Source organism: Dermacentor andersoni, chromosome 5 (genome assembly GCF_023375885.2).
Source record: "Dermacentor andersoni chromosome 5, qqDerAnde1_hic_scaffold, whole genome shotgun sequence".
Taxonomy (NCBI): Eukaryota; Metazoa; Arthropoda; class Arachnida; order Ixodida; family Ixodidae; genus Dermacentor; species Dermacentor andersoni.
This window is the reverse complement of record NC_092818.1, coordinates 102014581-102029997: the sequence shown is the minus strand read 5'-3', so window position 1 is coordinate 102029997 and position 15417 is coordinate 102014581. Positions and strand designations below refer to the sequence as shown.

General features: G+C 46.6%; 1 protein-coding gene across 1 annotated transcript in view; it reads right to left on the bottom strand.

The window, feature by feature from the left end:
* The window catches only part of LOC126530983 (uncharacterized), a 107828-nt gene that overhangs the window by 45225 nt on the left and 47186 nt on the right, over nt 1–15417 (bottom strand). Inside the window, exon 2 of the mRNA XM_050178328.3 lies at nt 8471–8508. Coding sequence (XP_050034285.1) covers nt 8471–8508 — 38 coding nt within the window. The remainder of the gene's footprint in view (nt 1–8470; nt 8509–15417) is intronic.

Genomic DNA, 15417 nt, shown 5'->3' with positions numbered 1-15417 from the left:
ACTCGTATGCAATCGCTTGTCCATTGATGCGTATAACATATGGCATCCTTGCATTGCATCTGAACCTGACTCATTGGCATTTTTTCTGGATATAGCTTTTAACCTTGCTCTTCTTCAGGTAAGATGACATTTGTGTGGCCGCCTTCAGCTGCCTCGCACGTATCCACGGACCTTTCACGCCGGACTCACAAGATTCAGATATCACCTGCGTAGATTGATATCTGGATTGTCTTTGGAGATAACCCAACAACGGCTAAGGGTTGCACGTGTGTCCTAACGCTCCGCCTTGCGGCACTCCTTCACTGGTTGGATCGTAACATGCCACCTCACCCCCAGTAAACACGAAGACGGATCTATCCTTCAAACACCTGTGATGTTCAGCGTGATACACGGCCCGCTTGTGCGGACGGCGTTGCATGGGCGACATGTTGGCACGAAGGAGCAAGCGAGGCAACTTATGCCGCGCAGCACAGAGCTGTGGCAGCTACCAGACCTCTAAGAAGGCTGGCACAGTGAGCCTTTTTACACACACACACAGACACACACACACACACACACACACACACACACACACACACACACACACACACACACACACACACACACACACACACACACACACACACACACACACACACACACACACACACACACACACACACACACACACACACACACACACGCACACACACACGCACACACGCACGCACGCACACACACACATACACCCGCACACACGCACGCACGCACGCACAACACACGCACGCGCGCACACACACGCACACACACACACGCACGCACGCACGCACGCACCCACGTACGCACGCGCACGCTCAAGCACTGTTTTAGGCTGATTTAAACTCTAAAGATTGTGCCGCTATTTGCCACCGAATTTGACAGACTCTTCATTTGTGACAGGCCTTCATTTGTGAGGCACTCGTAGATGGAAAGCACAGCCAACCTTTCCGCCTCGGTAAAGAAAGAATTGCGTCAGTTGCAGGCCGCACGAGCTTGGGCTCGCCTTTCTTGACCACGGGACATTATTTCTTCTGGATAGAGCTTGTTTTTTGCTGCAGTGTTAGTTGAAGAGGAATGAAAATACGGTGCCCAAATCACACGGAACACTTTCCAGACGTCCATCCTGTTGGTAGCGATAGCAATGTGGTATTGATTTAGCAGCTTCTGTGTTATGTCTTACTTCAACGTCTCCACATAAAAACGCTGCTCGCATTTGCACAGGGTGCAGCCTATAGGCACTTGGCCACGTGGTCTGTGCAGTCGTCTTCCTTGACATCAGCTTCATCCGTACACTTAGGCCTCAAAGAGAGCCGTGTAAGTTTTGCTGACCAAGTTACTAAGGAATTTGGTGAAACGCAATGGGTGTCTTGTATGAGATTGTCCTTTGCCATATGCACAACGCTATTCCAGTCACCCCAGTATAAGAGGAGCAGCCAGTGTTCTTGCAAACACAACTGTGATATGCCTGCTATATATCTTCCTCAGTACCAAGACCTTGGCGCCGGTGCTTAGTGGCTATATGGTGTTGGGTTGTTAAGCATGAGGTCACGAGATCGAATCACAGCCACGGCGGCCGCAATTCGATGGAGGCGAAATGCGGAAACACCCGTGGGCTTAGATTTAGGTTCACGTTAAAAAAACCCAGGTAGTCCAAATTATTCCGGAGTCCCCAACTATGGCGTGCCTCATAATCAGATCGTTTGGCACGTAAAATCCCATAATTTAAATTAATTTTTAACTTTAGAGCCGGCTACATGAAAGGTAGAAATCTTACAGGACCTCATAGTCTAGGAACAAATCAACGTCCACAGACACCTCTGTGCCTACTCCATTGTGGCTCTTATGACCTCTCTTACACGGTGTTCCATCGATAAAAGCAACATCCGCCCAATTCCACCTTATGTTTGGTTTTAAACCAGGCCTTCCCGGATTCTCTTCCACGTCTTTTACAGCTACAAAATAAACTTTTTTTTGCCAATCACGGTAGCACCTTGGTGATGAAAGTGCACTGCCAAGACGAGAATAGCGCAGAAACGTGACAAACGTTTGTGTTCTATGTCGACCGCATGACCCGCCCCAACTTTCCCATTCACGGCGAAGTGGCCATGCGAGCTGCTACTTTAATATATCCGGTCTACAATAGCGTCGATGACATTTGCGTCTGGAACAACATGTTTTTATGTGTGCACACAAGGCCCCGACGCAGGGCCCACATCGTTCTCGCAGTGCAGCTTTAAAGGCCCTGTGAGGTCCTTTCACTTATGCACAGCCAATAGCTCAATGTCCCATGAGCGCCTTCGATGGCTGCTCTTGCCTTTTGTTGCGCAGGGCGTTGCACCGCCTGCCGGTTATGCTTCGACCATTAGGCGTTGGCCAAACGAAAGCCGGCTTTTGCTTTAATTAGTTCAGAATAGAATATATAATAGCTAGAATTTTCACTATACGTATCCATGATCGCTAGCATACTAGGAGTACAGACATCAAATTCTCGTTGATGATATTTTTTTCGCTTGGATAATACACAGTATCTAGGGGACTATGCTAACGACCGCCATAAGCACAGTAGTGTCCCAAGTAATGTAATACCACACGATTTACATCACGCAGTTCCAAATTTCAACATTCCCGCCAGCGCGGGTGGATAACCGTTGGGCTGTCGTAAATAAGGAGTATCCGACGGTATACCGAGTTCACGTGAACCGCCAAAGCACTGTCGACAACGAACGTGTGACTGTTCGCTATCATCACGACCGCTCGCGTAGTTCTGCCGAAGGCTTAGCCACGTGGTCTCTTCGTCTGTCGAGGTACGCCTTCCACGTCTGCTCGCGTCACCGACCTCGATGACAGCAACAGTTATGAGCAGGCTGCGTGCCATGGAGAGGCCACTTATTGCCATACGGACCACTCGAAGTTTGGTTCCCGGTGATCCGTGAACCAGGCTTGCTGCGTGGTTCACGGATAGCCGGATCACAACTGCGGCTGCTGCTCTCCTGTAAGACTCGGCTGTAATGCATTTCACGTTCGTTGATCTTTTGGAGGGCATAAAGCAGCATATATTGGTGTTGTGCGTTGGGATCCATCACTTCGCACACACACAAGCTCATCCATCGTCTGCTCGATTTCACCCGTGCGCCCACGTTTGTCAACACCAGAGATAGGTGGAAGACCTGCACTTGCATATCCTCTCCATGCTTCGGCAAACGGGCGTGAAGTCGTTGTAAAAATGTAGCCACCATTAGAGTCTTTAACGCGTCTCACTATTTTGTTCGTAATAATAACGTTTTCATGATGGCTATCGCGACGAGTCCAGAGAAGGGAGCCGCATTTCATTTCTAGACTTCAAAACTGAAATACCTCATAGCCGTCGGCTCTCAGTCATCGCTCATGAAAGCGTTCCTCGTAAGCGTGCAAAGTTTATGCCATATATAGTGAATATCGCCCATAAAATTGGCCTCTACACTCTAATGGTTATGCTTACTGCTTTAAAAAGCACAGTGCAACATTTTTGTGAATGTTATTTTATTGCGACAGCAATAATATATCCGGTGCAGTGCTCAGGGGATGCAACTAGGCAGTGCAAAGGGGGTAGACGAGGGGGAGATTAGTGGTGAAATTGCAAAGAATTATTCATCAAAGAAACGAAAAGCTCTCGGGCGCCTTTCGCTAAGTGGAAGAGTAGCACTATCCATTGACTACAAAAAAAGAAACAAGAAAAGAATGCAAATTTGTAGGCGGACGCCCTTAGCAAAGCCTTATGACTTAGGGCGCTTCAGAACTGAGAGGTGAAATGAAGCATACGTTAGAGACGTAGCCTCTGAGAAATACATAAGGTGTTTCGCAGATACACCCGCGTAGCGCTCGTTACAGCGGCTGTAGAAATACAGTCGAACGCCTCTATAACAAAGCGCTTGGGACGTCCAAAATTCTTTGTTATACAGGTCACTTCGTTGTAAAGAATGCGCGCAGTACCGATCGCAGTAGAGCAGGCCACGCACGGCGAGCAAGAGAAAGTATTTATCTGACATCAACTGAAGAGGCATCTTGTGAATGAGATCGCTGATTTTCTTCTGCACACATCCTCCAGCCGACGCTATGGCATCTAGGTTCACGGCACGCTTAGAGGTGAAATCCGGGAGTGGAGCAAGCTAAAGTTGCAGAGCGTCGAATGCCGCTCTTACCTGCCACTCTAATATTTTTTGGTTAGTCTGCAAGCTCACTGCTGCCTTCACCGACCTTCGTTTTCATCCCGTGCTCGATGACTTCGAAGATGCTGTCAGCGGTCGTTTCTGAGCAGATCTTCACTTCGGTTATAAGTAAAGAGGTATGGGGAGGACGCTACCGTAGCTAATGCGGTGTCCAGATTCTCCAGCACGATCTCTCTTGCGGTGGGCCACCACCGTGGGTCACGCTGGCCCTAGTTGCCTGACGGAACCACACCGTGGTATGGAGAGCCGACAGTACGTGGTTTCGGCGGGGTCGGCTTTCGCGCCTCTAGGCCACCACCTCAAGAACTGCATGGCGCAATGTCAGCGCTGAAAAGCGTTCTCATCGAAAGCGCCGTAAAAGTGCTAGCGTTCTAGAGCGACCACGCTCTCACAAGATAATTTCTGCATTTTAAATTTACTTGACTATTGAAAAAAAAATGCAGCACACCTAACGAGTTGGACTATATATATAGCGCAGTATTATGTAAGTTGTATTTTCAGTTGTATTTACATAAAACTGAAAGCCAGTGGCGGTGACGCGCGTCTCTTCCGCGGTGATTGGCTGACTTATTAGGCGACGGAACAGATGCGCAACTGCCAAGGTCACGGAATGCCAGCGATGCACGCAGGGAGGAGCTTCGCTTTTACAGCGAAATCTTTACTGGCCGCGAACTTGCGATTTCGCAGTGGCGGTGCTCCGAGGAAGCACATGACGTCACAACTCGCGCCTCGCCGCGGATATTTCTCTCTCTCTCGTTCCCTCGTCACTACAGTGCATGCGCCACTAGTAGCACCAAGCCACAGGTGTTCCACCGCTGCGCAGCGCCGCGCCTATCCGCGCCCGCCGTTTGGTATGACGTCACACCACGTTCCTCGTCGTTGCGCTCGCCTTCGCTCGCTTCACCAGCTGCGTCGCATGCCTGATAACATGTCGGAGGATTGAAAAGTAGAGCTCGCGTGCGCCGCAACCACAGTTGAGGCGGCAGTATGGAAGGCGACAATTCTGATAAGCAGGAGGAGGCCTGGAATCGCGACATCGGAACGAGATGAAAGGAAAAAACCATCGCGCCGAACGATTGGCTAAACCCGCAACATAGCTAGACAATCAGACTAACCTGGACTGGCAATCAAGATTAACCAAGACTAACCATTAGCCTTAGCTTTCGCTACGTATATCCTGGCTTAGCCGAGCTAAGCCACTTCCAATTTTTAAGATGAGTCGGTCCCGAGCTAAATTTTCTTCTAACGACCACTGATGAGAGTTCCTACAAGCATCACCGACAAGAATGCGTGCGCCTTAGTCACTGGAGCCACATGTATACAGGCACTGTAAACATACGTAATCTTGAACAGCCTCCGTGCATGCTCTGGTTGGACTGCATATTTGGTATGCACATCTAATAAACAATCATGGCAAACGTCCAAAAAATATCTAATGATAATAATATTATTCAGGCTTCTTTCGTACCCTTTAAGCTAACATGTCCTGACGCAAGTAAATGTAGGCCTGAAACGGTGCTGTGGAAATGCTTACTACTAATGGCAGCAGACTTGTTTGACCTTGCAGGATAGATCCCATTTCTAGCGAAGCTGTTTCTTTTGTGTAGCTGCAGTAAACCATTCAGTTGTATGTAAATAAATCACATACTTTAAACCCTTGCCCGTATATGACTTGCCCGCTTGAAACCATTCCCGCATATAAAGCCTTCGAACACTTGTCAAAGAGTATGTCAAAGGCAGTAATTCATCCACACTGAATTTACTTCGACAGAACATATTGACCTTAAGAGCCTCAACCCAGCAGGTATCCTCAGCGAAATTTGATATGTTTCTCTCAGGGACGCGAGAAAAATTCCAAATTTTCTAAAGGTATTCCACACCATTCTGCCTATTTTTCTTATATTTGATCTCGGTGGTGTTTGTAGTCCTGCCAGGACAACTGAGTAAATTCTAAGTTTTCTCATTAGACACTCATGACGCCTCAGAGGCCTTGAATACGTATAACTCACTGCCACTTTCCCAAATAGCCCATCCACTTTGAACTTTGCCTAAACGCCACCCATCACTTGGACCTTACTGTCCCTAAATATAAAAAAGGCTCCTAGTTCAGTTCTCGGATAACTCACAGGGAGGACTCTCTGATTATTTATAATGCTCCTAATTAATCTAAACAATAACATTTTGAGAACATTTCACTTAAGGTGCCCCCATTTCTACTAAATTAAAGCTTTTATGTATAGCAGCGCTTTCTTGAGACATAGGACAACGCAGCTGATAAAGGCCACGCAACACTCTCGAATACTTGCCTAAACTTTCTTCTGGAAAAATTGCATTTGAAACAGACTTATTTATCATCACACACAGAGTTACCACAGAGTTCTCCGAAATTCGCTAAATATGATCCTGGTGGCATATGTAGCTATGCCAGGGTAGCAAGCTAAATATTTCACCACTCATAAAACCCACTCGTAACACCCAGGAGCACTTGCACGCGTAATTTATTACAAAGGCAGTACGTTATCCTCAGGCTTTGAAAAATCCCACGTGTTATCCACAACGTTACCCTTATTTATTTTGGCCATATATAAACAAAGTACATTCTCTGTTTCACTGATGACACCGGACAAAGAAACTGCGAACACCTTATCATGCACGAAAATAGGGTAAAAGACGAGGGTTTAGTAATTATTTCCAATGCTTGCATTGAAGCAGAGAACGTGAAATCTGTGTCACGCGTTTCAATAAAGACTACTATTATTTTCGCGAAATCGAAGTTGGGGTCTTGCACACTTCTTCCGTGGCTCTGGGAAACATTGCGGACAACGACACCATATGACACTATGAAACACTTGAATGCGTAACTTTCTACAAAAGCTGTGATCATCATAAAGAGATCAAACGTTGATCCTTCGTCATACATGACATGCTTCCTACTTCACTTAAACATAAACACTGGGCCTCACATAGTTCACTGAGGAGACCGGAGAACAGCAGCTGTTTGACTAGAATAACGCATAAAAATTTGGAGCAGACAAGTGTTCAGTAATAATTAAACAAAATAATTAACCTGCCTTCTACAAAATTTCCATACACATCACCCATAGAGCGGCCACAATTCCGACAAATGTATTAAATCTCGGCCGTTTTCTGCTCCTTTAGGCCACTTTGTAAGCCTTTCGTACAACGCCTATAGGCCTATCGTAAACGAGGATTTTGACATCTTAATTTAACGCGGAATTGACGTGCACAAACTTTTTAAAAAAGCGGCAGAACCCATCTCGCAATGAATGTCGACGTTAAGTCGATTAGCATTAACGTCTACACACGTCGGTGTCCACACACCTTATTACAACAACCGAAACGCGTCATGTATGATATGCGTATGCAGCCGATCTACTTACTCTATCGCACTGCCCTCCCCCGGACACACTGCGCCATCTGACGCCGCCACAGCGAATTGCCTGTGTGGCTTTTCTGTGTCTCCATCCAGAGGCTCACGTATCCACGAGCTTGGCTCGCGATTTGCCGGGTAATGTCAGTGCAGCAGAAGAGGTGGACACTTAGTGAGTCCATTAATTCCTTCAAAGTAGTTACAAGTGTGGATAGATATGAAATACAAAAGGATGTCCCACAGTCAAGGGCCATATTGGGACCTCCGGGTTGCACGGCAAATCGCAGGCCAAGTTCGTAGATACGCAGGCCTCTGAATGGAGACCCAGTTATCATTGGCAGCGATTTTAGCACGCACAACGCAATGTGTAACAGCGCAGCATACGACAGTAGAGGCTAGCACACTGCAAACGTAAACAGATGTACGTAATCGGCCCTTTACGCTGCTCATTGATGGCCTAGCGACTTTCTGCGTGGACACATATATATGAAAATACCGGACCTCACGTTCTGTTTACCTGACTTAGTATCTGGGGCGGACGGGTCCACCGTTGTAAACATCAGTGTGTCGACCATATCCCGGCTTCATTTATCACCCTTACATTACGCATAAACGTCCGCGACGCAAATGTCCAATCGTGAACTGATAAGTATTTGCTATCTCAACTCAGCAAAGTTAAGGGGTACGCGTGGCGTCGACGATTTCACAAGCGTTTGAGAAAACCTGAAAACCGCAGATTCAACTATTTATAACTTACTTGTTCATTATTTATTTGCGCACTTCTTCCATCGGCAGCAATGCACCAACTAACGCAACATAACGTTCTACATAGGTGAAGAAAATGATTATTACTTACCAACTTGTGATGCGCACCGGATGCATTTTGCGGAATTCCTGAAAGAGATAAAACGCATCAGCGTCAATAATTCTTGCTGATTAACACCAGCTTAATACAAACATGAACTCAAAAACTGGCGCCTTGTCTTCGCTAAGCCGCCCAGAGTATATCGCACTTCTCCCGCAACTCCCGCGACTTGAAATTACGTGTTCAAATAAATCGTTCAGCCAGGCTTCATATAACCATGCTTATTAATATTCGTTCGAATATTTGGGACTGCCCTTGCCGGAATAATTCTTTCTTATTTTCATTGGCTTTCTACGGCAAGGTCATTTCTTGCTCATAAACCTAATTTACAACAGCTGACGGACGATTGCGCTGCTTATTGTCCTTGAAAAAGAATATAACAATATTCTGCGGCTGAAAGTCACCAGCTTGTCTAAAGCACATCGCAGCATGCGTGCGTGCGCATGCATGTGCGTGTACTATAGCGTATCTATTATATTTGTGAGGTTCCATTGCATTACGCGCATTTATCGCCCTAGTGGTTAGCGTCGTTCCTTTTTGACGTGAAACTTCTTTCATTTCGGTCAGCAGAGGTGGTCGCTTGCTAAAACCGCATGCAACGAAAGGATTACATCAATCTTGTACCTTTGTATCCATACATCCTCTGCGGCACCCACAAGAGACTTTACGTGCCCCACTGCGGTATCGTTCCAAACGCCACCTATCTAAGATATATATGACACCAAGGACAGTATAGGGTAAATCGGGAAATATATGGCATGTGGGATCATGTTGTATGTTGGCACAGGCATCGCAGACATGCGAATTAACTGCCTTCTCATAGGCGGCTCTGATGTCTCCACCTCCCGATTTAGTTAATTGCTTGAAGCAATATTCTGATTTGTCTGTAAGGTTGCCATTTTGCCGCTTTCCTGCCGGTACAGCTGTGTTCTTTTTACGGTGCCGGCTATCAGTTCGACCTTCACGCCGGCACACCGTGTGCCGGTTTCAGTTATTCCTAAATTGCCACATTAAGTGTTGCACCGTATTGTTCAAATTGCATATTGTTTTGATCTTACTTCTGCGTATGACTTGATTGTTCTTCGTGGGATTACGAATAAATAATTGGCAAGAACATCCTGAATACTTAAATCTGCATACGGATACGAAGAACTTCATTAAAAGGGGGCCCTTAGGGCGACACCACGGGCCGCTCCCACGAGGGGACAGTTAGGCCTAACCTAACTGCCGCATCTCAGGCTCTCTGGACAGCCCAAAGCTGACGATGGTATTACGAGTTCTTGATGGCCGAGTTCCACTTCTGTTCCGTGATGTCCTTATCCTATCGTATAAGGAGGGACACTGCCAGAGCATGTGTTCTAAATTGCATGCACACAACTTTTTTTTATGAAGCCTTTCCCTAATCTTTCACCATGCGAAGTTTGCACTCATGAGTGTATCGCCGCATTATTTAGTTTTCATTTTGTTTATACTTGTGCATGCAGTGCACTTCTCACAAACAAAATGCGCAGCCCGCCCCCCCTACCTCCTTGTTAAAGAACGTGGCAGGCATATTTGCCTGGTATTAAACGAAAATGCAAAACGCTTTAGCTTGCGTGCGTGTTGAAGCAGGTTTCGAGCACTTTACTTTTTCTTTTCAGGAAAAATATGGTCTTATTCCAAAGCTACAGCGGAAAATACTGCACGTAAGTCGGATCTGAAGTGCTCTGGAATCTCAGATTAACTGCGTTTGGATGTTGTATTAACATCTTCCTCTGCAGCTCCTCAAGCATTCCAGTACGTATATTTTCATCAAGAGTGCAGGCTTAACGACCGTATCTTTTTTTTTTTAATCTTCGCTACCGTTCTCGTAAAGTTCATGTCCGTTGAAAGTATATACATGTATGTATTTCATTCCGAACTCCCTTTGCCAAAGCTTTCCTTTTTTTCTTTCGTCTTTTCGTTCACCAGACGGAGAGTGCGAACTGAAATTAATATTTTCACCCGAAAACGTGTCCTCGTTCTGCACCAATCGGTGCGACAAAGTTCCAACCGCCAAAAGCTTCGCATATTGGAAAGTACACGTGCCATCGGCCTTTTGCGATTCTTCACCTCCTCTTCTCTTTTGCTCAGCGCATCACGCAAGCATGCAAAAGAAGCACCGCGAACCCCATCGTTGGAAGGATTGAGATAGAGCGCGTAGCTCCACGAATTGCACTACGGCGCTAAAGGGTAAAAGACAGATGTCTGCGGAAACTTGCGTTATGCCATGAACACCAAGTGCGATATGTTTCTGGAAAACCGCCGGAAAAAGCCAGTGGCTACAGCTTTTTTTTTTTTTTTTTTTTTTTGACAGAAATCCGAGGGCACCTAAGCACTTCTTATGAGTTGTGAATGCGAAAGCACTAATGTCCAATTGAACGCCGCTGAGCGATCCTTCGAGTTATGAACTCATCGCGGGCAACCGAGCGCGTTGGGACGCTTAGCCAACGCCTCCCAGATAGCGCAAGGCCGGATCACTAAGATCCGTGACGTCATGCTACCTTGCCCGACTGCCATAGAATCTAATGGCAACGCTCCCGAGTAAGCGGCGGTGATTTTGACGTCACCGCTTTCGTCACGCCGGGCTTGGCAATGGAAATTTCGGTCCAAGTTGCATGATATCATCCCAGCTTCTCTAAATATTTTACAGCGAAACTGTTAATGGGACTTGAAGCACTCACAAGTATTATATGCCAGTTCTCGCAATTTACTAAAAAAAGAAGCTATATCTCCAAGGTTACACATGAAATGTGCAGGCAATATGTAATACAACAATATGGCGAATTGCAATATGCAGGAAATCTTTCAGGTGAGTGTGTCAAATAGAAGTCAAATGGAAATTGCAAAACCCTCGTTTCCGATCCATTTACAGCCGTTAGAATAAGCACTTAAGCTACGCGGCTTTCCTGGAAGGACAAAAAATGGCCGGAAATTAGAGCCACTCTACGCCTGGCGTGTAGCTACAGTTTGAAGTGCGTACATTAATTACGTGCTTTCGCAATATTTACGCAATACGCGTCGTTTTCCAAATATAACGCGCTATACGAGAGATGTAGTTATTCTCCCTGCTCTCCTCGGTGAACTACGCGCGACACCACGTTTAAATTTCGTTGAAGTGTTAAGCATGTTATGACTGACGAAGGATAAATGTTTAATATGTGAAAGTCAAGTACAGCCTTAGCAGAGAGTTACTAATTTAAAGCATTCCGGAGTGTCACACTGCCGTTATCCGCAATGTTTCCCAGTCCTAAAACAACTGCGCAGGACAGCAACTTCGAGTTCATTAAAAATAACGTAAGCGTTAAGTTTAATTAGTGCGTGGCAAAACTTTCAAGTTGCTGGCTTAATTAGAAGCATTGCAAATAATTGCTGAACCATCGTTTTTTTTTTATTCCGTCATGAATTATAAGGTATTTGTAGTTGGTTTCTCCGGTGTCCCCGGCGAACTAAACAAAGCACCATGTTTATATTAGGCGAAAATTGGGAGCACGTTATGGGCAACGCGTGGCACAAATTCTAAATGTGTACAAAGTTCGCTTCCTTTGCAATAAATTACTTATGCAAATGCTCCGGAGCACTATGAGTGTATTTCACCAGTGGCGCAAAATTTTGCCCACTGTTCTGGCATAATTACAAATGCCACCAAGATCAAACTTGGCAAAACGGGGCTGACCACTATGACAAATCTGTGTGCGATGTCGAATGCCTGTGAATCAAATGCAGATTTTGCGAGAAAATCCTTAAGATAATGTTTTCTGAAGTGCCAAGCGGTCGCTATCAGCTATGTTTCCAGTTTCCAAATTTATTTTATTTATTTATTTCGATACCCTCGATCGCCGTAGCATTATAGAGAAAATGTAGCGAGAGAACTTTGAGTTGCACAAATTTTATATTCAGTACAAATGGAGGCCATCGCAAGTTAAATGCGTCACAAAATTATAACCTTTCTGGCGCTATTAGGAGCGTTACAAATAATTACTCCACCCTCGTTTTTTTTGGTTGCTGCATGTGTTATATCGGCTTCTCCCATTGTCCTTGCTGAACTAAACGAGGCATCTTGTTTACACTTGGTGAATGCAAGGGCCAAATAATGGTTGATATGTATAGGCAAAATCTGAAGTGTGCTGGTTGTTTGTGGTTGTCTGCAATAAATTACGCATGCAAGCGTTCCGGAGTGTTATGAGTGCATCAAAATTCAGCTTGTTGTCCCGGTAGAACTACAAATGCCACCTAGATAACATGTAGCGAAAATATAGGTAACGCCACGGTGATTTTCTCCGTAAAATTAAATGCGTGTGGATGAACTGGCAGTCGTTGCAAAAAATAATAATAATAATAATTCTTAATCATGTGGCCAATGACCACTTGAACAAGCCAACGTTCTGGCGAAGTAAAATATGTGTGGTTAATTACTGCCTTTCTAAAAATTCCTCAAGTGCTCGAAAGATTAATATGCGACCGAGGTTTCAATCGAACCTGTTATATGCGGGCAACATTTTAAAGTATATGTTCTGTAATTGCAGGCAACTAAAATGCTTATTACAACTTCTCAAAGAAACAAGTTCACTTAAAATTCGGTTGTGATTCTGCAAGGTCCCACAATTCTGCAGCATTTTTATTTCTCGTGCGTACGTGCCTTTGTGTGTGCATGCGTTATTCACTGTCAGACCTACCGCTCTCTTTAATAACTACAGAAGCCACATCTGTTGCTGCGACAACAAATGTCCCTTCGTGTGTACCCTAAACATGACGTGCTTTCTGACACCTATATAAGGGTCGCTGTTTCCTTGTAACCTCTATGCAACGAGCGTGGAGCGAGTTCTCGGTCGCTCAGATGTACGTGCAGTCCGTTGAGTAACCGAGACGTGACGTAGAGTGCGACACGGTTGGCGGCGCACGCAACCATTTTCCACGTCTCCACTTGCCCCTGAAACGGCTTTGCGATGCGGGCGCTTTTTTTTCTAGAGCGTGAAAAGCACCTGTTGGCTCCTAAACGCTCGGCTGAGCACGCTTGCTCCTTTCGGCTCTTCTGCGTGATATTTATTTTGCTCGTTCTGCTCGGCTACGCGCACGGCAGTGAGCTTTGGTCACCTGGAAAGCAGAGGCTTCTATCACTGCTTTAATGGCAGGTGCGTTATATCAGGTGCGTCTCTCTCAATGTCCCTCCATTGTTCTTGTCGCCTGCGGCAGCCTTCTCGGTCAGGGACAGACAGACAGACAGACAGACAAGAAACTTTAATTGGTCCGAAGGGACTACGTTGTCGTAGTCGCGGGCCGCACCCGCGCCGGGGGCTCTCGGTCAGGGACTTTCGAAAATATCGAATTCGGTGAGCAATCTTGAGACAACTCAGCGGGAAGGATGCCACTCGCTCCAATTAGGCGCCCCATCGAGCGTGAATACGTCACGCAAGAGTGAAAGTGCATGTCCTCGAAAGTAATCGGCCGACTCACATCAGTGAGCCACATTTTTACGCAGGCACCGCCTTCGTGCAGGTTGCCTTTTAGTGATGACGGCTATCGCAACGGGGTTTATGTGGAGTAAACGCTGCGATACGAGGGCTTACTTTCGACATGGCGACAAGGGGACAGTGGCGCACAAGTTTTTTTGTTCCACCACTGCTTATGACACCAAGACTTCGTCTTTCTGTTAACCTCTGTCTTGCTTAAGGTGCCTTTCAGTGGCTAAGCCGTACTCTATTGTCACTTCGTTTTTTTTTATTCTTTTTCATTACTAGGACTTCATCTCTCAAGCCTTCTGTGAAGCAGTTGTTCAGGCACCTCTGCCTCCCGATCGCTTTAAATCAGCTGATATCGAACATCTCTGCAGATGTGCCAATTTCCCTTACGTAGGATAGCAAACCGGACTTGCGTCTGCTTGAGCTGTCTGTCTTTCTTTCACATCTCAACTGTCTTAAATTCAGCTGAACGCAATTGAACCACTGCTTGAGCTAACATACCTAGACCCTGACCACGCCTTTCGATAGCGCAGAAACTAGAATGAACACTGCTACATTTTTTTTCTTCATTTCAGAAACCTGACAAACCGACTGTAGTCGAGGTATGCTTTAGATTGATTGATTGATTGATTGATTGATTGATTGATTGATTGATTGATTGATTGATTGATTGATTGATTGATTGATTGATTGATTGATTGATTGATTGATTGAAATTAAACATGCCTCATAGCCTTACAGTGTGCCTCATTATCGACGCCCACCAGACGCGCCAGATGTCGCCACAAATGCGTGCGAACCCATTCATTATCTCGTGCTTCCCTTTATTCCTCCCTCCTCTCGCATCTCGCACGCATTGGTCTCTTGCAATAAGACGGTGCCGTTGGCTGCGTGTGCAGGGCAACACGACGTATCGACTATCGGGCTCAGTGCACCGCTTTGAGGCATTCAATGGGTCATGGCGCGCCCTCTGTCGTCCCTTCCTGAGGAAAAGCCGCGCGCACTGCTGAGTCGGTCGGTCGCTGCACGCTCGGTGCACCCGCATCTTTGTGACTACCCGCGGCTAGGCCTAACCTACGAAAGCGCGAAGCGACGACACACATGAGCGCGCGTGCGGGGTGCCCGACCTATAGGACGGTCGGCCCGCTGGCTGGCTGGCTGGCCGCCACCGCCGCCGCCGCTTGCTCCGTGATTAAGTCAACACCCGTCGGTCGGGACAGCTAGCCGGCTGGGGATAACGCAACACAGCCTTGCTCCGGCGCCTCTCTTCTCGATCGTCGGGCACGCTCGAAGGGTGAGCGGCGATGGCGAGGGCATCGTGTCGCCACACCGGTGGCGTCTTGATCAGAGCATCGATTGGGGAGCTCGTTGCGGGGCGAACGGGTGGTCACCGGGAGCGTCTCTTCAACCTATGCGCCTCTCCTTCCCCCAACATACCACCCCCGCCTTCCTCCGGACACT